General features: G+C 43.6%; 2 protein-coding genes across 4 annotated transcripts in view; both read right to left on the bottom strand.

Annotated features, from left to right (window-relative positions):
* Window positions 1-1,112: 1,112 nt before the first annotated feature.
* LOC310763897 (uncharacterized protein) overlaps window positions 1,113-26,714 on the bottom strand; it is a 65,303-nt gene continuing 39,701 nt past the window's right edge. For 2 of the 3 annotated variants that reach the window (XR_014548883.1, XM_083616762.1), the window contains 2 exons: window positions 24,547-24,688; window positions 23,725-24,470 (listed from right to left, as the gene is read on the bottom strand). Coding sequence is in view for 2 of the 3 variants with exons in the window: in XM_083616762.1 (XP_083472888.1) it covers window positions 24,466-24,470; window positions 24,547-24,688 (147 nt within the window). In the remaining variant the exon portion in view is untranslated. Of the gene's footprint in view, window positions 1,380-23,724; window positions 24,471-24,546; window positions 24,689-26,714 lie in introns of those variants that run through there. The other variant, XM_083616763.1, reaches the window with a different exon arrangement.
* Window positions 17,303-21,220, bottom strand: ADRB1 (adrenoceptor beta 1). Its single transcript, XM_083616728.1, has one exon. The coding sequence runs from the start codon at window positions 20,318-20,320 to the stop codon at window positions 19,034-19,036; it is 1,287 nt and encodes a 428-aa protein (XP_083472854.1). The 5' UTR covers window positions 20,321-21,220; the 3' UTR covers window positions 17,303-19,033.

Genomic DNA, 26,714 nt, shown 5'->3' with positions numbered 1-26,714 from the left:
AATGGCAAAAGTCTGAAATTTAGGAAGAAAAATGGCATCTCAAAATGAGCCAGTACATTAAGAGATAATGGTTGCCTTCCTCCTTCCACATAAAACCTTAAAACTGAAGGAAAGAGGTCATAATAAGTTCAGAGCATCATTGTTCTCCTTCCAGAGGTTTTATCTAAGGAGCCAGGCATTCTGCCGAAGTCACCCGAAAGATTATCGACGATGAGTGTTAATGACATGAATGTGACAGTATCAAACCTTTAATTTATGAGGCGCCTCCTAACATGAAGACAAAGAAATGGCCCGACCTATGACAGCCTGTGCTTTGAAAATGAATCGTGTATTCAGATTTTCAGATATCATAGCTTGCAGAGGAAATTCAGTTTGCACTGTAGCATAAGCGAAAACAAGGAGGGGAAAGTAAATTAATTTCCTTTTCATTACTGTTAAACTTCCACAATATTACACAGAATACAACAGAAAAATCCACAATTATTTTCAAGTAATTTTTAAAAAAAAAAATCATGGTCTGATCTAGCAAACAGGTTTATGCACGGACATCCCTAGATAAATGGGGAACTGCCTAAACAAAGGTGAGCTGCTTGTACAGTTCCATTGCCTGGTTCAGTGATGTGTAGCCACATTATTCACGAAGGGATATGGGAGGCTGGATTAAGTCCCCTGTTCTTTCCCTTTCAGATGATCATCGTGATTGCAACATACTTGACAAACTCTGGCTGCTTCTGACAGTAGACATACGTGACTGGGGCCACCAAAACACAACCAGTTGTATTCAGACTTAACTGTGCTTAGAGCAGATCCTTGACCAATTCAAGTCCCATTGAATTCAACGGATCTGTGCTAAGCATAACTAAATAAACTGTGGATCAAACCCAATGTTTCAATTTGCATCTGTGCAAATTCTGAATTCTGTCAACTTATTTATACCTGGATGCTTTCATAAGCAGAGGAATGCCTCCCCACCCTGATCCAACTTACACTGAAGCCAAGAGCACATTGCTTTTGTCAATGTTTGGAAGCTGTTACAGGCTGGAAAAGGGTAGACATATGGGATGGAGGGTATTACCTGCTCTTCATGGGGTTACACTCTCTCTGAAGGGGTCCTTCTGGTTCCCTTGCTGTCGCTTGAGGTTCAGATGGCCTGAGTGGCATGAAGTGCCTTTAATCAGCTTCAGTTGGTGACCCAGCTGTGCCCCTGTCCGATAACTTCTAGCTTAGATTACTGCAACACATTATACATGGAGCTGCCTCTGAAGATGGTTTGGAAACTTCAGCTGATGCAGAAATTGGTGCTCAGGTTTCCTGTGGGCTTTCGTTTTGTTTGCTGGTTTTCACTGTATGCTTTTGATTCTCATATTAGCTGCCTTAGACTGTGCAAAGAAAGGTGGGGCAGGAATATTTTATATAAGTAAATAAATAAGTCCTGGTGGCTAGTAGCCCTTCCAATTTTGAGTTGGAATGCTTAGATTACTTGTTTTATATGGGATTATGCCTCTTTCTCTAAAAGAACAGGAAGACAGTTTAGGAGCTTAGCCTTCACATGATGACCAGGAGTACCATTGCCACTTTCAGCTGCAATGCCATGGCGAGAAAAGTCAACCTGTCAACCATTTTAACATAGCTGTTGCTGGCAAATGAAGGCACCAGAGACCCTTTCCAAGACTGAATTCTGATATGCTACACCTCTTGCTTATTCTTCTCTGCTTTGTACACTTCAAGTATTCTTTCATATTGCCAATTTGCCCTCTTACACACTCATTGTTTTGAATAGTATGTTCATACCTGGCTGCTGCTATAACATAATTGGTTGGTTTATAGGCATAGCCATGTGAATATTCATGAAGCTAGTTGTGATATTAACCTTCAGCCTATGGACTCTATCTTTCACTCTGTGCATTGATTTTTGCACTGGCTTGCAATGGCTGAGTTTCCCTATTCTTCTTTGAGTTTCTGCATTGTTGCTTCCTTAGAGAATCTGGATGTGGGCTGGGGATCTTTCATAATGCATGTCCCAGACAGATTATTACTAAAATGCCTTCCCATTCCAACTTTCTCCATCCAATCCCATCTCTAAGAATTGCTTACTAAAAAGACTGATTACTAACTCTTTGCTGCATTAGTTCCCAGTTCCCTGGCTGATTGTAATGACTCTTTTAGATTGTTGTAGAAACTGTCTGCTTGCCTGTCTGTCTGTCTGTCTCTGTTTATTGCATAATATACTTACTGTACTTAAACACACTCCCCTACTCTAGACATCCTTTCTCTGTGTGTCCCTAGCTGACACAACTCTGTGACACTGAAATTGCTCAAGCTTATTATCTCCACATTCCTCAGCTGTGAGGGTTAATAGCAGGCAGGGCTTTGTTCTACTATGCAGAAATACACAAATCTTGCAATAACACCTGCCTGTTTTTCAGTTGATTTGACCTCTCCTATTTCATTTAAAAAAAAAAGCTTAGCTCCATTGCCATACAATTAGCAATTTAAAAAATGCATGAATTAACATGTTCAAATACTCAACACCCAAATCTGAATGACTTTTGATTAGATTAGAATCTTGGTCATGTATTCTAGTCTAAAGGAAATATTCTGTGGAAAATAAAATGACAGGAGACAACTCTTCAAACCTATATAGCATTCAGGGTATGAGTGGTAGGATATGGCCAACTAGAAATGCAATTATGAAATGAAAACTGAAAGGCAAAGTGATTATATTATATGAACAAAAGGATGCCTGAAGTACTCTGAGCTAACTAATCTGTGTTGACTGATCTCAGTGACAGAGCCTAATGTCTGAAGTAGTGGTTCTTATCCGTATTAGAGATTGTAACAAAGGAATGAGAGTACATTCATTAGAGATTAATTAATCAGAAATCACAGAACGTGTCTTTTTGAATGCCTTTGAGCAATCCGCCCAAATTCCCAGAAGAATTGAAGTGAACCTACTCTTCAAGGCATAGCTACACAGTGATTTGGAAAAGGGGGCATGAAGTGGCTTTTATCTGAAGAGAGATACTAAGTGGATGTAACTGATTTGGCCACAGTGGCACACACCTCAGTTACATCACATTTGGATCATTGTAACATGCTCTATGGTGGACTGCCTTTGAAAAGTACTCAGAAACTTCAACTGGCTCAAAAAGCTGCAACCAGATTGCTGACCAGGGCTGGTTATAGGATCACATGACTCTTTTACTAGAACAGCTCCATTGACTGCTGGTCTGTTTGTGGGCACAATTCAAAGTGCTGGTTATGACCTATAAAGCCCCATGTGGCTTCGGTCTAGGCTATCTGAAAGACCATATTTTTTCCTATGAATCTGCCCAGGTTTTGAGATGTTTTGGGGAGGTCCTTATCTCTGTCCTGCCACCCTCAGAGGCACACTTGGTAGGGATGCAGGACAGGGCCTCAGTGGCTGCTCCTAGATTTTGGAACTTCCTTCGTAGAGAAGTTAGACTGGCTCCCACCTTGTTATCCTTCTGCCAGCAGATCCAACAGGCTTTCAGAAGCTGACTGCTTTTACTGAGGGGGCTGGTGCAGTGCTGTTTTTGTTGTGATTGTCTATATGTTTTATAGATAGATATAGTTTTAATTCTATAAATGTTTAATTGTTTTTTAATTATTGGGATTTTTTCTAGGTTTTTAGTTGTTCTTATTCATGTGACCCAGATCATATTGTTAAAACTAAGCAACATCCTTTTTATAATTTTGGTTAGCCTGGTTGAATAATCATAGTGGGAGAAGGATTGACACATAAAGATGTTCAAAAGCAAAGGGAGAATTGGGAGACGGGGTGGACAATGTGATGGTTCTGAATGTCAGGCAGATGCTCTGCAGCCACTCAATTCAGAAATGACTTCCAGATATTATAGCAGCAGTCAAACCGATTACAGGATCCATTAATCCTGTAATCCTGGTGAAACATTGGAATTTGGCTGCATCAGAGGCAGAAAGCAGAAGAACTGGGATTAAAACGCAGGAAGGGGCTCAATGGCAGAAGATCTGCTTTGCATGCAGAAGGGCTCAGATCCAATCCCAAAAATCTTCAGTAAGGCTAGGAGAGACCCATGTCTGAAACCCTGAAGAGCTTGTGTCAGTCAATATAGACAAAACCATACTAGACAGTCCATGCCAGAAGTCCATCTAACCCTCTCTTTTAGACTTGGGTACCCAAAGACGTGGGTGGCGCTGTGGGTAAAACCTCAGTGCCTAGGACTTGCCGATCACATGGTCGGCGGTTCGAATCCCCGCGGCGGGGTGCACTCCCGTCATTCGGTCCCAGCGCCTGCCAACCTAGCAGTTCGAAAGCACCTCCAGGTGCAAGTAGATAAATAGGGACCGCTTACCAGCGGGAAGGTAAACGGCGTTCCGTGTGCTGCGCTGGCTCGCCAGATGCAGCTTGTCACACTGGCCACGTGACCCGGAAGTGTCTGCGGACAGCGCTGGCTCCCGGCCTATAAAGTGAGATGAGCGCACAACCCTAGAGTCTGGCATGACTGGCCCGAATGGGCAGGGGTACCTTTACCTTTTTACCCAAAGATGCAACTGGGATATCTTGTTATGCCTAACACACAACTGCAGCTACATGTTTATTCATGTGGGAAAATAATGCATTTTTCTTGTGTCAAGGATAATGACCCCCCACCTGCTGTTGGATGCTCTGGGAAGATCATTTGGGGTTCATGGGGATGATGACTTCTAGCCTGCTCTGGGAATTCAAGTCCTTATTTATAGCTCACTTTTAACAGTAGATTGCATATTCTGTGCTACACATTACATATGAGAGCTAGTGTGGGTGAAGTGTTGAGGCTGTGAGGACTGTGTGAGCTCATGTAAAGACTGAAATAAGTTGTTAAAGGAAGCTGCATTTTCAGATTCAGCAGAGATGTGCATTAATAAGAAGTACGGTAATGGTCATTTCCACATGCTGCTGAGGTTCTTAGCCCAGAGAGCACTATGAGAGAACTTGTAGGGTAGCTTCACATACAGCTGTTGAAGTTTGTGTGTGTAAAAACATGGAGATCGTCTCCATGGAGGGAGAAAAGTAGCAGTACACTGACATTTGTGAAGTGGGATGCAAATGTTTATTTTGCAAGAAGTACCTGGGTCAGGAAACTGATTTGCACAATCCAAGTCCTCGTGCTAAAATAAACAGTTGCAGCACACTTTGCAAATGATGGTGTGTGTATTTTTCATGGAGTTATAGCTATGTTGGGGGGCGGGAATGTGTGTGAAGTAGTCCTTAGGTAAACTGGTTTCTAGAGAATCAAATCAAGAGTGAGAATAGTAAACTTGTTGACAAGCCTTGATCATTTCACAATAAAGATAAGGTTCTTTATAAGATTCGTAAAGTACTACACTCTTTTGGTTTTGGTGGTCACCTGAACTTTTTCATGGAATAATAAGTCTTGAAAGAAGCCATTTCCATTTACCTTACCGCCGCAGCAGTACCTGTTTATCTACTTGCACTGGTATGCTTTCGAACTGCTGGGTTGGCAGGAGCTGGGACAAAGCAACAGGAGCTCACCCCATCATGTGGACTTGAACTGCCGACCTTCTGATTGGCAAGCCCAAGAGGCTCCAGTGCTTTATGCCACAGCACCACCCGTGTCCCTCCTCTGGAATGAACATCATTGGTTCAGGGGTTTGTGATTATGGAGAATCCAGATGACTGTGCTGACAAACTGTTGCATTCCAGTGTTTCCCCGATATTCTTTTTATAGATGCAGCATGCCACGAGCTATTTCACTTCAAATGCAATTGTAATACTAGTGTGTCCAGTGTAGACAGGCACAGTACTGATGGGAGACATACCTTCTCAAAAGCAGATCCAGTTTATTCACCCCCTCCTCCTAACACACACCCTTACTGATGTGCTTCCTAAACACTCTCTTCTTTGATCTGTTTATAGAATTTTATTGTAGAAATTTATTTACTTTCAGTATTTATCTATCACCCAGTAACAAAACATTTTCTGGGCATTTATGGGTGATAAAGTTTGCCAAAACAGACATGACAGGGCTGATTCTATGACTGAATCTCTCTAAGAAGCCTAACAACCACCACCACCACCACCTTAAATGCACTTAAATGCAACCAGGAAAATTGGAGGGGGTTGATTAGAGCAGTGACATTAGGGAAGGTGGGAAAAATCCACTCCCCTCTTTGCTGTTTTCTAGAATCCCCACCATTGTGGGGGCGCAGGAGGGGGGAATGCAGGTACCTGTATTGGCTTTGCATTTTAGCAGCTTCAGGGGGTCTAATAGATTTAGAGGCAGAAAATTGTAAAATGGGGAAAGGTTAGCACCTTTTCACCAGCACCACTGTTCCAATCACAAACAGAGGCTTGCAGGACTGCTGCTTCTATGAACAGAAACAGACACACACACACACAGAGTGAGAAAGATCCCACATAACATCTGTTTCAGCCCTTAGTGACATTTCATAGATTGGAAGACCAGTTAGGCGGAGGGCAGTCTCATCTCCAGGCTGATAAACAGGTCATTTGTAGTTCTTCTGATGTTGCTCTTTGTTCGCTTGGAGGGATATCCTCCAGCTTTGGCAGTTGCTGTGATCAAAGTCGTGCTCTTTCTCTTTCTCCTTTTCAGTTCAATCTCTCTGGCTTTGTTGGGCACCAAGGGGTTATTGAATTAGGTAACCGACGCTGCTGCTGTTACTGTGGCTGTTTCTTTTGGAGGGATAGGCAGAGGTCATCTGTTTTAACAAAACCACATTGATTTCTTGTGTAAGGCAATCATAACAATCCTGCCGTTAGGTCTTAAAAGAGCCACATGATTATTTACACAAAGGCAAGTATGCTTACTTCCTCCTTAGCCCTTTAAGATTTGGCAGCTTCTGAATGCAAAGCAGTGAGGCATGCTAACAGTCATTCTATTGGGAGAAAGTGCTTAACACCATTTGGGCAGATCACATTACTATATTTTTTTGACACACTCAAAGAGAGGCGTTCACTAACCTATGGCTTTTTCAGAGTGAAACTGAAATAATTCTGTGTGTGTGTGTGTGGTGGGACTGCGTGAATGAATTTCATATCATTTCACTTGCTGATGTGGCTATGGCAGAACTATTTTTAGCCGTCTAATCCTTCCAGCAGAACATGTCTTCTCCTTTCTGATTAGTACAAAGCTGGCTGCTAGTCAAATGACAATTACATCCCAACCCATCACCTACCACAGGCCAACAAACAAGACGCCAAGTTATTTTAACAGTTTCATCCCAGCTCACCTTTTTAATGATTTTGAACTGAACCACAGCAGTGCCCTGAACCTCTTAGAGAAGACCAAGATATGACAAAGTCATCTATAGTCATTCAGGCACTGATCTGGCAAAGGTAGCACCTTCTCCATGAGAAGACAATGGTGGGATATCTTTTAACCTGCTTAAATTTAAAGATTTTTACACATGAACAATGAGTGGTAAAGGGTGGGTGAGTCTTTGAGATTCAAGAAACAAATAAGAGGGTAATTGTTGAAATTAGAAACAAATTCCTTTCACATTGTATTTGCAAATCAGTGCTGATAAAAGTGTGCTTATTTAGTGCCATTTGGAGGATCTGGTGAAATATTAGAGCCAAATTAAGCCTCCATCAAGATTGTGCAATAAAAACTCAGCTAAGGATTTGTTTGTGTCTGTGTAGCTAGCTCAGGGCTCCTATCCATGCAATTTGATATATTACTAGAGAGAGAAAGGAAGTCAACACATTCTACCAGATAGGAAATTACAATAAATTAGGAAAGGGTGCAGAACAAAGCCACATTGCACACTAGCTCCTTAGAAGTTATTAATAAAAACTGAGCTTCTAATTAGGCAGAGAGAGAGAGAATATGAAGAATTTGGCCTTTGAATCTTAAAACACTGCTGTTCCCGATGAAAGAGAGAGCTAGCAACAAAAATAGCACATGCTGCTGGAAACGAACGGTTGACTGGATTGCATGTCCTGGACAACACAAAGACCAGGTTGCCAGCATTTTCAGATCTATGTGTGTGGCTTGGCTAGTTGAAGTTACCACTCACTGATGACTTTTCCAGGTACTGCCCCCGCACAGTTTATGAATGGCAGCCCACATAGGGGCACATTTTCCATTCATCTCAGAGGTCTCTGGTCCTGACATGCTCTGGAAACAAGCCCCTCTATGCTACCATCTGGAGCAAAGCAATTCGATATTTTCAAAGCTTCTTATCTAAACAGAAGTGAATTAGCATGTCTAAAACTCCAGAAATTATAATTCTGAATGGCATAGTTGACATGTGAGAATTATATTTCATTCCTTAGAATGCTTTATATTTCATTCTTTAGAATGCTTTATATTTCTCATGTGGCTTTGAGTAAGTTAATTAACTTAACCCAGAAGGTTTTGTCCTTCTGTAAAATGAAAATAGTCAATAGCTACCTCTGTTATGACAATCCAATCCACTGTTATGAAAATCCATTCCACTAATAACTAATGAATGCTTCTATAAATAAGCTCTATGGAAGTACCTAACTAGATCACCTCACTCGAGAACAACTGCATGGACTGACTTCTAGTGGCTACTGAAATTCAAGCCAATATTATGACATCAAAATCCTAACTTTGGATACCTTAATTTATTGTGTGCATGGATTATCCGTGAGAAGAATATTTTCCTGTGATAAATCTTGCATCAATGCAATGATTTGGACTAGAACAGTAACTGTCAAACTTTATGAACCAGCGACCTTCCATTAATTGTAAACTCCAAATGGAAAAATGGGACCAAATTTTATAAAATCAAATATGTTTACCTTTCTCTTTCCCCCCTCTGTCCTATGGTGTCTACTAGTTTTTCTCTTCTCATCTTAAAAAACAAGCCCTAATCCAGGAGTAACTAATGTTGGTATCCTCTACGTGTTATTGGAGTACTGTACAACTCTCATAATCCTTGAATGCTAGCCATGCTGGGTGGGGGGCACTGCATCCCCCCCCCATGCACCAAACATATGAAACAAGAGAAAAGGGTGGTGGGGTGATCAAATGGCAACCTTTTTATGAGTCTCTGCCCACCAGTTAAATCAATGCATTAGATGATATCCTTCCAGTATACAACAGTTCATGAACTTCAAGCAGGGCATGTCTCATAAATATACTCTGAATATATTTTAAATCAGGGGTAGGCAACCTAAGGCCCAGGGGCCAGATACGGCCCAATTGCCTTCTCAATCCAGCCCGTGGACAGTCCAGGAATCAGCGTGATTTTACATGAGTAGAATGTGTCCTTTTATTTAAAATGCATCTCTGGGTTATTTGTGGGGCATAGGAATTCGTTCATTTCCCCCCAAAAATATAGTCCGGCCCACCACATGGTCTGAGGGACGGTGGACCGGCCCACAGCTAAAAAAGGTTGCTGACCCATTTTAAATGTTTGAAATATAGGATCTTGTGAGGAAGGTTTGAAGGAACTGGACATTGTTCTCACCGAAAAGGGAGAGCACATAATAACAGTGCTTGAATAGATCCCAAGACTGCTATAAATAGGACAACCAATGAGAGTAAGCCAAGAGATAATGAGTTCAAACAGGAGGGCGGGGGAATAGTCTGAGCATCGGGAGGTGATTTCTAACACTAAACATAGTTGAATAGTAGAATAAACTCAGTGAATCTTGAATATCTGACATTTTTTCAAAAAAGATTTAATAAATATCTATTAAAGATCCTTTGGGTATTACTTTGGAGGAGAATGGACGGGATGACCTATTAAGGTCAACATGTCTGTGCTGCTGCGATCATAGGCTGTGATTTATTTCTTTGTTCCTTTGCTCCTTTGGTTACCCAAACTGCTCAGCACAAGTGTGTGTGATATTTGTGATCTTTTGACTACAGCTCCCATTCTTAATCCACGTCTGGTTTGCTTCAAATAAATATCCATCATGGATGTTTGGACTCGCTGCCTTGCAATATTTCAGTTGTCCTGTAACTCTTCCCTTTGCATGCTCTTTCGATCCTTAAGAACACACTGTACTGGGAGAATAATCCAGAGTAAAGCGCTGGCCAGTACTCTTCCCATTGTTTTCCTGTGCACATGGAGACCACATGTCTGTTGGAATCTATATGTTTGATTTTTCTAATACTATGTTAAATGAAAACTGTATCAGCAGCACACATCGCACAGAGCATGACTTTTATTAAATAACTGTTGTTAAAAACGTCACCCCCTCTTCTGACTTACCCAAGCATCTTCTCAGAAAAGGAGCAAGGGGCTAATACTATGTATTAGTATCTATTACTATGTAATACTAGTAATACATATTAATATGCATTATTCTGAGTATACATGCATAGGGAAGGGCTGCAAACCATCTTAAGTGCAAAAGTGCCAGTGTAAGCAGTTTGTGGATTGCATGGTAGAGGCAACATAGCTGGGTCCAAGTGCAGTACTAGAGCTTTGACTTTAGTAGTGCTGCTGTCCTATAGTAAACTATCCTTGCACCATTTGCCTTGAAGTACCATCATCAAGGGACGCGGGTGGTGCTGTGGTCTAAACCACAGAGCCTAGGCCTTGCCGATCAAAAGGTTGGCGGTTTGAATCCCCGCGATAGGGTGAGCTCCCGTTGTTCAGTCCCTGCTCCTGCCCACCTAGCAGTTTGAAAACACGTCAAAGTGTAAATAGATAAATAGGTACCGCTCCAGCAGGAAGGTAAACGGTGTTTCCGTGTGTTGCTCTGGTTCGCCAGAAGCAGCTTAGTCATGCTGGCCACATGACCCGGAAGCTGTATGCCGGCTCCCTCGGCCAGTAAAGCGAGATGAGCACCGCAACCCCAGAGTTGTCCGCAACTGGACCTAACAGTCAGGGGTCCCTTTATCTTTACTTTACCATCATCAAAACAAAAATATTAGGGGTGGCATTCAACTAAATAAATGCACAACTGGAATGACATCTGCTTGTGCAACAAGACTGCCTACCCTCCCCAAATCTGCTTAGGAGGGAATCCCCAGGACAGATGTGGAGAGGTCAAGAGGGCAAAAAAGTCCCATTGTGCTGTCGGAACTTTTCAGGACAGATCCACAAAAAGGACCTTGTAAGAATTTAGCATCTTATGCTAGCACCTTCCATGTGAACTGCACAAGAATCATTCAAATCCTTCCCGTCAATAAATGCTTTGTCATTTCTACACCCCTAGTTGGCATATGGTATGCTTTGCACTGATGTGGCTATAGATATGTTTCAGGTTCAAGGTGACATTGTAGGATGTTGCTTCACCCATTCTCAATTGCAGAATAGTGCTGTACTTCATCCATCTGGCAATGGTTACATGATGATGATGAGTATTTATATAGGCTTTAATCCTGAGTTGTCCATTTATGATTAGAATAGCTCCTTCTGTTCACAGAAGGGGCTCCAATCGGGAGGGGGTCCACTGACATAGGTAGAAGAAGGTGACCTTTGCCAACTCTTTCTCCCCCCTGCAGCCCCCTGTGTCACCTTCTACATTGTTCTGGTGGTCTCCCAACCAGGAGGGAGGAGAACTCTGTTTAAAATAAGTTTATACATGGAAATAGGCAATTCAGACCTAATTCAGCCCTGTCTGCATTGGACTGCCTCTCACATTGTGTGCTTATCTCCAAACTGCTTGTGTGTTCCTTTTTCTTTTTGTAAGAAAAGCCCAACCATATGGAAAAATTATACACCAAAAATATGTGTATTAAGCATATAGAAGGGTCAAGCCCTATGTGGGACTATATTTAAGAATTTAAAAAGAGTCCTGCAGGATCAGGCCCATGACCCACATAGCTGAGCATCCTGTTTTCACAGTGGCCAACCAGATGCCTATGGGAAGCCAAAAGCAGGACACATAATTTTATAAATATGCATACCTATGCAAGCATGTTTATATGCTTTGTTGTATGTATGTGCTTTTGCACTGGTTACTTTAGGATACCTAGAATGTACCGTAAATGCATGTAATATTTGCACATAATAATGCATACAATATGTGAGAATTCCTCATATTTTTAGCAGATCCAAAAAAGAAAAGAAAAATAAGCTTCTTTTTGAGATGAAGGAAAGAGATGGGAATTTGAAAAAATAAATAAAAGTCCATGTGGATAAACTTGCCATTGAGATTTGCAGAAAATTTCATCCTTAACCCCAACCCTCCAGACCAGGATTTCAGGATAAAAGGTGATCAGATACAGGACTTTCCAATGATGCTGGAAAGTTGATATCAATGTGGTAAACAAACATTTGGTATTTATTATATAAAGCAATTTGAAGCCAGGCTGGGGCCATATGTTTATAGAAGCAGATTTCCATGCGGGTATTCCTTGCTGGACCGGAAGCTGTGCACACAAACAGGTGCCATGGGTACAATTCTCCAGTCTGATAATCAGAGAAGCACCAATTGGCTGCTCAGTGGGTAGAAGCCAGAATGATTATTTCCCACTGCTCTCCATAACTTGCCAAACAGCTGCTCAGTGAAACTGCTACTTCGCAAACAGTTCTATGCAGGCACCTAAGTAGACCAGTGGCATTATATTCTTCATTGCTGCATCTTTTATTTGATCAGTGGGTTATTCAAGTTTTGTTTGGCTAAAAAAAATGGTCCCCTCAATTAATAGGGTAGCATTTTTCATTTTAAAGTGAAATGTAAGTAAGTAGGTACAAATCTATGGGTGGCAGCCACCTTCTTAGAGGAAACTTTTCCTCCCTTTATTTTATGTGAAGTAGGCCACTTGCAAGATGCAGCTTCCTGTGGTACGTTAGCATCACCCGGAAATAAAGAAAGGATGCCTTTTCCCTACGTATGGACTCTTGTTTTCATAGTTTTTGCAAACTCTGAGTGTAATTGTATACACACGAACCTGAAATCAGCGAGGTTTACTTTTGAGTAGGCACCCATAAGTTGATGCTGTTAACTGATTAGTCAAAACAATTAACAGCCTAAATTGTTTGACTGACAGCCATAACGTTTCTTTACTTAGTAATCTGAGTGCTAAATTCTACCTCCACGGAATCTAGATCTACTCCAGAGAATTGTAAACACCCCAGTATTTAAACAATTCTCCATCACACTGTAAGACAGCAAGACGCATATTTTTATTTCGGTGACAACTGACCTAGCTTCACCTTGGAGGCTGTTTCCTATGGGGATCTTGATCTGCTACTGGTAGGAGGAGAAATATTAACTGCAGACAAATAAATCAGGAGGAGGATGCAAACTGTCACCCTAATTTCAAAGAAATGTTGCAAGACCTTCCTACTTTCTGATGCAATTTATAACATGGTCCTGCATGGAAATTAGTTTTCTATTGTTTTATGCTCCCTACCCCCACCCAGATAATGTTTGATATCAGAGCTATGAAATCAGGGTTGGAGCGGTAATACTAGATGGATTTTGAAAACTTGTTCCTTGTCATGACTATTGTTCTGATTAAGCATCACATCTAGAGTGCTTTAAAAAAGAGAAGGCCACAAAGAGATTCACAAAGAATTTGGGCCAGTTGGAAAGAACATGACGCTCAACTATTTCAGCCTTCACTAGGAACCCCCAACCCCTGCTCAATATGCATTTCCATTAACAAGCTGAGAGTTGGCTAACAGCCAATCCATGTATAAAAGGTCACTATTAGAATGGAGATGGGAAGTTGCTTATTTGAAAAGACTCCCATACCCCACTAACCCCTGCAGGCAAAAAGCTCTTTCATCAAGGAGAAGATCAGGCTATAAACCATCTCCCTGACTTGGATGAAGGTCTGTAACATAATTTTCATGCAGAAATTCTCAGGTTTAATCCCTGGTATTTTTAGGTAGGGCTGATTAAAAACTTTGCCTGAAAGACTGGAGAGTTGCCGTTAGTCCGAGTAGACAAGAAGAAGTTAGATGGCATAAGGCAATTCTCTATGTTCCTATTCCCTATACAGAGAGGTTTTGGTGTGCATGTGTGCTTTCCAAGAGACTACATGCACATCCTGTGTTGGTACCAGAGTGGTGTACCTTGCTCCCTCCCCAGACATCTGAATTTGCTTTTAAGGAAGGTACGATTATACAGTGTGGAGCAGTGACATAAAAGAACAAAAATAAGCAAGGAACTGTATACCAGGTGGAATGACTGTAGGAGAGGAACTATTTTGGTATAAGTAATTAAGTCGGCACAGGAAAGAGAGCAAGCTTGTGTGCAAGGTGAAACACTTCTCACTGTTGCTCATGTGCAGATACATTATCTCAGGAAATTAATTTACCCTGCCCACAAAACTGTTTGTGGATCTTTCTGCAGCAGAAAAAGTACAAAAGGTTTTGATTCAGAGAAGTGTAAAGTTACTTCCATTTAAAACCCTAGAATTGTAGAGTTGGTAGGGACCGCAAGCGTCATCTAGTCCAACCCCCTGCAAGGCAGGAATATTTTGCCCAACATGAGGTTCAAACCCACAATCAGCTTCCTGCTTCTGGTGATCTCTCCCCCTTGCATCCACTGAAAAGCCACATCCCATGTGACGTGAGATGCTGCCATGGGATCACAAACCGGATGAGCACATGTGCAGCCACATCAGCATCTTTGAATCAATGCTTCGGCAGAAGATGCGGCCATCAAGAGATGAATCCTTTTCAGTGATCAGTGTAATATGAAAAGTTCTGTTATGGTAAGTTCTACCTCATAAACTGCCTACACCTCTCTCAGCAGCTTTGCTGACTATCTATATACCAATCTACCTACCTATGCTGTTCTCAAAGCATTTAGTCTGATTAATACTCAGTACGAGTATTAGACATACTCAGAAATGAGACAAAAGCACTTTTCGCAACTCAAACACTCTACTTTTTTTATTCTATCACATATTCTGGAGGCAGTTATATTTTTAATTTATGCATCAAAGTCTGTTTTATATGCACAGTGCTTCTTGCCATGAATAAAAGCATGTGTGACAACAGGGTAATTTCACTTATCTCAGATTACGATCTACAGATATCATGGCAGCCAAAAGCACCCTCACATCTGCTTTTAGCTGGTGCGGTATCCATAGATACCAAGGTCAATCTTTTGCACACGCACCTGTAAGAGTAGCGGGGAGCACAGATCACAGATTTGGTGCATATCATGAACATGTGATTCCAACCTGACAAGACAAACTCTGGGACTAAACTTTGGTACACATGAAGCTCTGTTCATGGCATTGTGTCAGGAGGGCCAGCTCACACTGAACACTGAAGCACACTATCCGAAGCAACTAATGATCATGGTATTATAACACTGGACCGTGCGGATCAGTGTGCCAGCCCTAAATTTGTCAAAATGAATCTTAATGACTCCACTTAACGATATATTGCTGCATCACCACTGACAAATATTTTGGGGCTTTACTGCTATCAGTAAAATCCACTCAGCTCCCAAAGCCTACTTTTCCTGTATGGTAACATTCCATTATTAAATGGGGGTGGGGGTGGGAAGCGGGAGGGATACACTGCTATAACTGAAAAGAAGCCATACCCATGCCAAAAAGCAGGGCCCATAATATATTGTTGGCCCACATATCCAATGCTACTTAATGCTAAGTACAGTACGTTCCTATTAAAAAGGAATAACTGATGCAGGTAGGGTTCCTAAGAGCAAGAGCAGGACAATGCAATAAATAGAAAACAGAATCTATTGTAAGAGATGGGCAACACACTCCATGTCCCTCATGGCAATTAGACTAAAAACACAATACTGTGTGCGTTGACTCAGAAATCAGAACCATTAACTTCAATGGGACTTGTGCCTTGGGAAGCAAGCTTCGATTAGCTGTACTTAGTTCCCACTGAAATCAATTGGTCAAGTCATGACTAAGTTACCATACTGATTTCAGTGGGATCTAAGCTAGCTTAGTCCAGACCTAAGCCAACATTTTCCTCTGATAAAAGCAGGTTCTCTCTTTAGTAATCTTTTGAATGAAATACACTGCACAGAATGCTTTTTTTTTTAATCTGCAGCTTTGTATCCATAAGGTTTATGATCTCTATCCCAACCTGCACTTTGACACAGAATTCCATCCAAAACCAAATGCAGAGAGCAATTAGTTAAAAGGAGCAACCATTTCCTTAATTTCAACAGGATTGCTTCATCACCTTGCACTCCGTATTGATCATCAATACCCCAAACCTAATTAGTTCAGATCATGGATATAAGATTGCCTCAAGTAGGGTTGATCAACAGGGTTAATACTGGATTTTGTCTGGCGGAGGTTTTTCTGTGCCCTTAACGGCAGTGTGGCTAGCACATATCGAGCTTGCAGGAAAGCCCCCACTTTTCATTTTCTGCCTGTTGTGCTGTTAACGGCACAGGAGCCCGACTATAAAAAGCTAGCAACTCTAACTGCTAACATCCCACAAGCTGGGAACTGAATTGACCAAGACTGTTGAATTTCCCAAGAGCAAAGAATATAAAACAATTCAAAATGATCATCAAACACAGCAACAACAATCCCGTTAACGATTTCAGCATTCACTGCATGGATGAATGTAGTTTGAAGTTCTGATAAATTTCCTTTTCCTGATTGCTTTGTATCATCAAGAGATCACAGTAAGCAACACTATCTAATTATCACCAGCTTCTCCATTTAAGAAATGACAATGCTGACAAGGTTCCCGCAGGAACACATTAAGAATCTACCTACCAGCTAGCGTGGAGTGGTCCATGTAAGTAATCAGAGCGCAGTAAACGGCCTGAAGATTAACACTCGTGTGTTTTTTTAATGGTGTTCTCTCATACATGACTTAAACATCGCTAAAGATAATTGAATTTAAGTGGATCGAGGAGACTACCCTTTAATTCTCAGAATCTCTCATCTCAGTAGCCTGAGTAACCTGGTGACTTCAATGAAATTAATCATGTGTAAGAGATTTATGGCTTCTGCATCCCAGCGAACAGTTGGTTTTTCCTTCCTAATTTTCAGTTCTCAAATGAGCCCAGACACAGCCCTGTCACTTTCAATATTAGGTCTCCAGCCACCTGGCCTGGCATTCTTATTATCAGAGCAGATTCAAACAGATGATAAGATCCATCTATCAAAGGAAAGTAGCCAATGTATTTATAGCCAGCCAGGAAACAACTTGCCTTTGGCTCTGGAATTTCAGGGCAAGTCAGCAGCCTTCAGTCTAGCAGGAACGCTACCTTATTTGGTACAGCAAGCACATTTTTTAAAAAAATGATTGTTGTGTCAGGAAAAGCCATTAAGTTGAACAGTATTGGTAATGCAATCCATATTTTCAGCAAAACAGACTCTGCTTTTTTCATCAGAACTGGTTATAGTTTCTGTACCTACAGAGACACACCGTAAATAGGTTTGCTTGTGCTGCAGTGGCATTTATTGCACATAGACCGATGACTTATACAGTAGTAAACTGCACCAGAGTATATAAATACATTATAAAATGCATACACACTCACACATGCACAAGCACACACACACACACAAACAAACAAAAAAGGGGAAATGACAATGAAGTGTTGAAGTCTCAACAGGTTCACATGGACTCTTGGGAATAAAAAATATAACTTATAAAATCTCTTAGAACAGATTCTTTTATAGTATGAATACACTTACAGTACCTCCATTAAATAATATAAAACACTTTTTTTAATAAAATGACAACGTATCAGACAACAACAAATATCAGGATGGGATTTGATGCTTTTTAAAACAACAACACCCTTCTTTGTTTTCCAGTGGATCTCTCTCTCTCCTCTCTCTCTCTCTCTCTCTCTCTCTCTCTCTCTCTCTCTCTGTGTGTGTGTGTGTGTGTGTGTAAGAGACAGAGAGCATGCATCAAACTACAATTGCTAACACTGTGCAAAAGAAAAACCTCTCTCATTCTTTTCAAATGTGCAGTAACATTTCTGGTTCCCCCAGCCAATTCCCCCCCCCCTTTTAAATTTTCAATGTGAACAAATTGTCTACAGAGGATCAATGCTCCTGCCTCTCTTTCTATATATATAAAACAAAGACAAAACCCTAACTAATGATACATAAATAAGCTGTTTAATATAAACACATTTGTTTTCTGTACAATATGCACAGCTTGAGGTAGACGTTTTATAGCCTGATTGCTGTTGTCTCATAGGACAAGAAAATTGCACACACACACCCCAGAAAGTCAATGGGATGAAAAAAATCAAAAACAGGAGAGATTTGTTCAGAACACAAACATGACAATGAACAATATTACTGGTGTATCTTTACCTTCTAGATGTTTAAGAAGAGTGTGGCCACTAAGTTATTAAGGCTACAAGCTAACACACACTTACTTGCAAGTAAGTTCCATCAAACTCATAGGATCAGACTGCATGGTAAAACTCACAGGAATAGTTTTTCAATGGCTTATTAAAGAGACTTTTAGCACGGTTTGCAAAGGTGCTGAGTGCCTGAAATTTGCACTGGGTGACCAGCACTTCTTTTTTAAAAAATAAATAAATAACCAGGCTACTTTTTCTGCTACTGAATGCCTGGGATTAGTACAAACAACGAAAAAAGCGCTCTATGTAGCTCTGTGGTCAAGCCAACAAGGGCTTGATCCTGTTTCCCTCAATATCAGGAGAAGAATCCCCCGCCCTTTTCAACGCCTGTCAGGCTGAGTGCCTGCCACGACTTCAGCTCTTCCTGAAACACTTCTTGTGCAAAGTCCTTCCAACTTATTTCTGCCCTCTTCCTGGCTCACCAGCAGCCCCTCCATGCAAATATTATTATCCTTAATAATAATAATCCAAATAGCTTGGGGAAATGGGCCGTTTATCTCTTTTGTTCAATGGTCAGTTGCTCTCTGTTTGCTTCGGTTTCTGATGAGTCAGAAGTGGTCCGATGCATACACGTTCACCTGCTTTTCACCTTAAGTAAATAAAATCTCTCCCCCCCCCCGCCCCGCCCCCCTGCAAGTGAGACAGCTCAGTCTGGTGTTTGTATATTAGCCAGTCCCCTGGTGGGGGTGTTTTCTTCCCTTGCCTGTTTCTTTGGTTCCCCTTCTTGAACTGCAGTGTGCCCACCTAATCCATGGCTTTGATGCTCCCCACCATCTGCCCTTATACCTTGGATTCTGAATAGGAGGTTTTACTGTTCCTGTCCTCTAAGCTGGAGTCACTTCCATCCTGCGTCCCACCATTGTAAGCAGACCATGTCCCTCCCAGAGTGCATGGAGGGCTGTTACCCAGAGTACTGATGAAGCCCCCAGGGTAACGAGAGAGCTCCGTAGTGGTAGCATGCAGCCTTCGGTCGGCTTTCCTAGGGCAGCACAGCAGCCTCTTGAAGGCTTTGCGGAAATCAGGGCTCCTGCAATAGATGATGGGATTGAAGGCAGAGTTGGCATAGCCCAGCCAGTTGAAGAAGACAAAGAGCTGGTCGGGTACGAGGCCTCTGTTGAAAACTTTGACCACGTTGACCAAGAAGAAGGGTAACCAGCAGAGAGTAAAGACTCCCATGATGATGCCCAAAGTCTTGAGGGCCTTCTGTTCCCTTACAGCCAAAATGCGAGAGGTTTTCCTTCTATTGGCTTGACCGTTGCTCAAAATCGGCAGGTCCTGGTGGACTGGCTGATGTTGCTGCTGGTGATTGTTGTAGAACCTGCCCTCGCACTTGTCGATTTTCTTCATCTGCTCTTTCGCTTCTCTGTAGACCCTCAGGTAGACAAAAATCATAACAAAGAGGGGGATGTAGAAGGAGATGACGGAGGAGGCGATGGCATAGGCCCTGTTGGTGACAAAGTCGCAGCAGCTGGGGTTGTCGTAGCACTCCATAGCATCATGACCCGTGTCTCTCCACCAATGCATCATAATGGGCAAGAAGGACACCAGCGCGGAAATTGCCCAAACGACACAGACAATGATCTTGGCCCGTCTCTTCGTCATGAGGCTCTGGTAGTGGAAGGGCGAGATAATGGCCAGGTAGCGGTCAATGGCGATGATGCACAGGGTCTCGATGCTGGCCGTCACACACAGGACGTCCACCGAAGTCCAGCACTCGCACAAGAAGGAGCCCCACAGCCACGAGTCACGCACCACCAGCGTGGCCCCAAAGGGCACCACCACGGAGCCCATGACCAAGTCGGCGCAAGCCAGGGAGGTGATGAAGACATTGGTGAGGGTCTGCAGCCGCTGTGTCCGCCCGATGGCCGCGATCACCAGCCCATTGCCCACCACGATGAACGCCACCATCAAGGACATCAGCAGGCTCATGCCCACCACCCACTGCTGGGACAGCTCCTGGGGAGCCAGCTGTCTGCTGTCGCCGGAGGCGTCGCTCCCGTTGCTGTCGCTGGAGGCGTTGGACCTGTTGTGAGCGCTGTTCTCCAGGAAGCCCCATCCATCGCCCATGGCTGTCCAAGTGCGGCTCACGTCAGGGCAGCCCGGCCGGAGGCATGAAGGCGAAAAGAGGACCTGCCCTCTCGCAAGCGCCCGAGGAGCGGCGGCGGCGGCGGTGGCGGCGACGATCGACTTCCCGCAGCTGCTGCAAGCGCCGCCACTTGCTCGGGGGCTTTCAGCATGTTTGGGAGCGATCCTCCGGCGGCCCGCGCCCGCGACGCCTCCCCACAGCCTCGACGTCAGGCGCCCGGCAGCCAATGGCGAGCCGAGGCGCCCGCGGCCGCTCCTCCGGAGATCAGAAGAGGAGCTCGACAGAGCGCGAGGGGGCCAGAGCCGCCCCGGGTCCCGGCGGAGGGGAAGGGGGTCAGGCGCCGCGCGCCCAGCCGCACCCCCTGCCGAGCTGGTGGGGATTCCCCTCGCCAGGGAAGGCGCCGGCGCCCGCAGAGAACACTTTCCTTCCCCCTTGCGAAGGCGCCCTCCGAAGCTGCGGCTCGAAGGGACGAGCGAGGTCTCGGGGCTGCGGGAGGCGCTTCTCCAGCCGCTGCCAGCCAAGTGTCCTTGCGGCGCCCTTTCCTCCTCCTCCACCGCGAGGCGGACGACCCTCCCTGGCCAGAGCGAGCAAGGGAGGCTGAGGGAAGCCTCGGAGCAGAGCGCCGGCGCCGCAAAGAGCAGCCCGGGCCCGTTGCCACTGTCCCGACTGCGTCTCTCCGAGGAAACCCCCCCAGAACCGGCCGCGGGGGTCCCTCCGGAGCGCGGCCAGCGGCTGCTCCCGCTCCGCGCAATGGGCTTGGCGCCCCCTCTCGCCCGGCTGTGGGGCGGCGGGATGAGGGGAAGTGGGCTCAAGCCTGCGCTCTAATTGAGGGCGAGGCCACCTTGCACTTCCTTCACAGAGTGGGCCAACCTGCTATTTCCTTGGGTTCTCAGTATTTAACATGTTATTTGTATTAAGTTGTCAACTCCCCCCCCCCCACTTCGATTTACAGAAAACAACAGAAATATTTGGAAAGTTAACTCACTTAAAAAAAAAAAGTATAGACAAACAGACATATACAGAAACACTCACCTAAAATAAACCACACCAGGCTCTGGAACCGCTCAGTTTTTGGGTTTGTGGCTTGGCCTGGTTGCTTCACGCTGAATGACAGGCTGTGAGGACCCACAATTTTGTGCAGTGTGTTGGTTGCCTCATACGGTGTTCTTTTTTTCTAAAAAAAAAAAAAAGTTTAGGGGCACTCTCATTTTGACTCAAGAAAATTGGGAAAGAAAAATATAGTAAATAGACAAAAGATTCACAAAATGTTTAGGAGTATGCGTACCCTTGTGTCCCCCCAGAAAAAGCACTGGCCTCATATATTTGTCAGGGAGCCTACCTGCAAGAGCAGTCTTCTCCAACCTGGTGCTCTTCAGTTTGTGTTAAGTCTACAAGTCCCATCATCTCAAGTCATTCTGGCCAGGGCAGATGGGATTTGTGCAACAACACAGAGAACAGTGAGTGGTGGAAGCAGTTAATGCTTCTCATCTTTCCTCCCTCTCTGCTACCTAACGACCAGTTCTCTAATGCAGAAGGAGCAGGAAACCCCAGCTGCTTCCTGCAACCTCTGCTGCTTGCTTTCCCATCCGAGCATCCCTTCCCCTGCAGCTCCATCTGCAAGGAGCAGTGTCACCCAGATGGAGATGGTGAACGATCATATGGAAGCAGCAGCTGCTCCTCATCACCATCACTTGCTAGCTGATCCACTAAAGGATCAATATTCCCTGCCACCTGGTGTGGGAGGGCAGGCTAGTATATACAGAGGTGACTGCTCTTTTGAACCTCCACTTGGTTTTCACGGGGATGAGTGTTGCTGTGTCAGCACAACCTCTCAAAGGCTCCTGCCTCTGGTAGTTCTGGCTGTTGCTCTAACCAGGCATGGCCAAACTTGGCCCTCCAGCTGTTTGGGGACTACAATTCCCATCATCCCTGACCACTGGTCCTGTTAGCTAGGGATGATGGGAGTTGTAGTCCCAAAATAGCTGGAGGGCCAAGTTTGGCCATGCCTGCGTCTAAGCAGTGGCTTGTCGCAAGCCCATTCCTTCCTATGGCACTGCATTCTCTAAGGATGCTCGGTGATGCCGTCTCCCTGCCATAGGGGGCAGCTGTGTGTTGGGGGCATGAGCAAAGGGAAATTTGTGGGCTCACCCCTAATTTACTGGGGAGTAACTCCTATGGGACACGGGTGGCACTGTGGGTTAAACCACAGAGCCTAGGGCTTGCCGATCAGAAGGTCGGCGGTTCAAATCCCTGCGATGGGGTGAGCTCCCATTGCTCGGTCCCAGCTCCTGCCAACCTAGCAGTTTGAAAGCACGTCAAAGTGCAAGTAGATAAATAGGTACCGCTCCAACGGGAAGGTAAATGGCATTTCCATGTGCTGCTCTGGTTCGCCAGAAGTGGCTTAGTCATGCTGGCCACATGACCCGGAAGCTGTACGCCGGCTCCCTCGGCCAGTAAAGCGAGATGAGTGCTGCAACCCCAGAGTCGTCCATGACTGGACTTAATGGTCAGGGGTCCCTTTACCTTTACTAACTCCTATTAATATAAGAAGAGCCCTGCGGGATCTGACCAAAGGCCATCATGACCATGAGCCATAGAACCATAGAATTGTAGAGTTGGAAGGGACCCAATGAGTCACTCTCTGCAATGCAGGAATCACAGCTAAAGAAGTCCTGGCAGATGGCTATCCAAACTCTTTAAAAACCTCAAATGAAGGATAGGGAGCCCATTCTGAGGTAGCCCATTTCAGTGTTCAACAGCTCTTACCATCAGAAAGTTCTGCCTAATGTTTACTTGGAGTCTCCTTTCTTGTAAATTAATCCACTGGTTCAGCAGGGAAAAAAGCTTGTGATAGCCCTTCAGAAATTTGAAGATGACACTTGTATCACCTCTTTGTCATCTCCATGCTAAACATTTTTTTGTTACCCATTCCTCACCTTATTTTTGAATAAACATGCATATGATCAAGCTACCCGATGTATATGAGAAAATCAGTTGTGGGAATAACTGTGGTGTGCATGTGTGCTTTGAGAGAAAGATGTTTCTGTATGTTTTTGTGTCTCTGCAGTTTTGTTTGCTTGCAAGTTTCTTTCAATGATGTGTTGCAAGGAAGTGGAAGGTTAGTCTTTCTGAGCTCCTTGAATTCTGTGCCAGCCATTGTTACTTCTTATGTCAGTCCAGTGGTTACATAAATGGGTGAATGACATAACTTGCAGATAGTGTTACTCTATGTAAATATGGCAAGCGAAAGAGTGAATCTGTATAGGCAGAATTATGAGCTAATGGTATGTTTAATCAGATCAGGGGGGCTGCAAAGCAAGGGATGGCATTAAGAAAGAAAAAGAAAGAAAGAAAGAAAGAAAGAAAGAAAGAAAGAAAGAAGAAATTACATTTAATTGCTGCTTTTATTTACTTCAAACTCAACTGTGTCAATTGCATGAATCAGAGGAATAACATCCGCATTGTATTTCCCCCTTCTTTGCATGCAACCAGACTAACAGAAATATGGTGGTACTCTTTTCTATATGCTTAACTTAAAGAGGGCAGTTTGTGCTATTGTTTTAATTTTTTTACAGCAATGCGGCTATTCAAAAGTTTACAGGTGCCATATAAAGTTTGCTTTCCAAGCTTCAAGAGCTTTCATGTCCTCTTTTATCTTCCAACCCTAGACATGGTCAAGGCAAATAGAACTGGGTGGATGCTGTAATACTGTAATAGATTTCATGCACTAGCAGGAAGTTGGATTAGCCAACACTGATCCTGTAACCTCGTGCCTGCAGTTCTACTTCCTAGCCTCATAAAGTGAACCCATACTGGTATTACATATGGATGGGGACGTGGGTGGCACTGTGGTCTAAACCACTGAACCTCTTGGGCTTGCCGATTGGAAGGTCAGTGGTTCGAATTCCCGTGACAGGGTGAGCCCCCGTTGCTCTGTCCCAGCTCCTGCCAACCTAGCAGTTCGAAAGCACACCAGTGGAAGTAGATAAATAGGTACTGTGGCAGGAAGTTAAACGGCATTTACGTGTGTTCTGGCTTCCGTCACAGTGTTCCGTTGCACCAGTAGCAGTTTAGTCATGCTGGCCACACGACCTGGAAAGCTGTCTGTGGACAAACGCCGGCTCCCTCAGCCTGAAATAGAGATGAGTGTCACAACCCCACAGTTGCCTTTGACTGGACTTAACCATCCAGGGGTCCTTTACTTTACCTTTACAGTACATATGAATAAAAAGTGATGGCACCAGGTGAATGCAGATGACTGTGAAGGATAATGGCAGTAGCTCCATCATTCCAGTTCCTGGTGGCCCAGTCCCATACTGTGCACACAATGGTGGTGGTGGGAGAAGAATCTGAAAGAAGAAAATGTGCTGAATACACATAGTCCTGTCTCCTTTGAGGTGCAACCCTGATGATGCACTGCTGCAGCTCACAGTGACATCTTACATGTGTTCACCAGAATAGCTTATTTTAAAATTGTATTTGTTTGAAAAGCATTATATAAATAGGTATATTGCATTAAAAATAATACACTTCATGGCTGATAAGGCACTTGGGTTTCCTTGACTCATAACACCAGCTCTCAGATCACCATAATGACAAATTAGGCAATTAATATGATACAGCACATATTTGTCATACGCACATCATACAATATTTGGGTAACAGCTTAGACAGGACTCTGACCTTCTTCCAAGTTAATTCCCAGAAGCCTCTAAAAACTGCAATACTAGCAGCCATGGAGTATAAGACCCCTGGAGTATAAAAGATCCTCAATGCATACTACACTGTTTTTGCAGGACATTAATTCAACATTCAGCAAAAGCATCAAAAGAAAGAATTGGTGACTATTTCATCTCTATGGTAGAAAATGGTCTCGTTGCCCAGGAGTGGTATAGAATGTTGCAAATTAGTAGTGAATTATTTCTCTATTTATACTCACTGTTTGTTTAACCCTGGCTAAAGGCCAGCGACCTCTTACTGCTTGGCAGTCTTTGTCTCCCAGAGAGCCCATGAACTCTGGCTCCCTGTTCCATCTACCCGCTTGAGATTCTCAGCGGCAAACCTCACAGTGTACAGAAGGGAGCGAAGGAGAATGACGTACTCTGCACCTTTATGGAAGCAGTTGGCGTTTAAGCTAGGCTTTCTCAAATATAAAGCCTGCACTGACGATTTGTTTGGGAACAGCTTTCTGTATCACTCTTTCTCAATCAGCAATATTCTAAATGAACTGTAAAAGTGGCATGCAACTAAACAGTTACATGAGAACAATAACTTTTAGCTGCACAATGTAACTTCCTTGCGCTCTCCTCTCTCTCTGTGCCCCCCGCCCCCGATCAGCTGTAGAGGGTTGGGGGAACCCCTGGAGCAGATTTAGAGAGTGCTCAAGCTGTAGAAAGGTGAGCAAACTACATTGCACAACTACAAGTCACTGTTTTGTCGGATCCTGCTAGTCACTGCTAGTCTGTTTTGTTGGATCCCACCCTATGTCTCCAGTGCTTTGTTCTCCAAAGGAAAATGACTCTGTTGAAGCCATCTTGGATACAAAATGATAATGCTATCCAGCAGCTAATCAGGAGGCAGCAGGAACTGAGAAGTTGTTGTTCCCACATGCAGAAAGAAGACTCCAGACAAGAGGATCAGTCAATTAATAATAAATAATTAACTGTGGGCAGGAGAATCAATGATTGCAAATGAGGGTAGCCACATCTCACCCACTGGGCATGTCAGCCAGTGCATTATTTGCTCCCCAGGCAAGGAGTGGAAGAAGTATATCCTGCCTTGCTAAGTGGGCCTCGCAGAAGAAAAGCCCATCCTGTATACCTGAGCCCAATTAGGGTGCCATCAAAATGCATTTTGCTATTTAAAATAGACCACTGCATTTATTTGTTTTTTTAAAAGCTAAGCCAACTTGGCTAGGGAAACACCCTGTGCTCTAGTGGGGAGGGGATCAAGGAGTGGGGGATATTACGTTTGATGGCAAAACTGATACTTTGTTTTGATGGATTTTTAATCACAGTGAATTTGGGTATTGCAATCATAGTAATTCTGGAGATGGATGTTGAAGTAAATAAAAGTACTTGTTTTTCCCATGGCTATTGTGAGTTTTGTCTAGGAAAGTACAGTGGCTTTCAGAAAAACCCTGGACTTTTGGTATCCTTGCCAATTGCCTTCTCTATCTATCTATCTATCTATCTGACTGACATAATTTGGGGCTGTGACTTCAGAGACAAAGGTGATCAAGGACTCTGCCTTTAGGGGCTCTTTGCAATATATTTCAATGAAGACATTTTACACAATCATCCATTGCTTAAAGACCAAGTGATGAACATTAGTATGTGAAGTGACCCTTTGAAAACCATCTTACACCTGGGTCAT

The sequence above is a fragment of the Podarcis filfolensis genome, assembly GCF_964270895.1.
Source record: "Podarcis filfolensis genome assembly, chromosome: 5".
Classification (NCBI taxonomy): Eukaryota; Metazoa; Chordata; class Lepidosauria; order Squamata; family Lacertidae; genus Podarcis; species Podarcis filfolensis.
The sequence above is the reverse complement of the archived record's forward strand: the minus strand, read 5'-3'. Positions and strand labels throughout refer to the sequence as shown.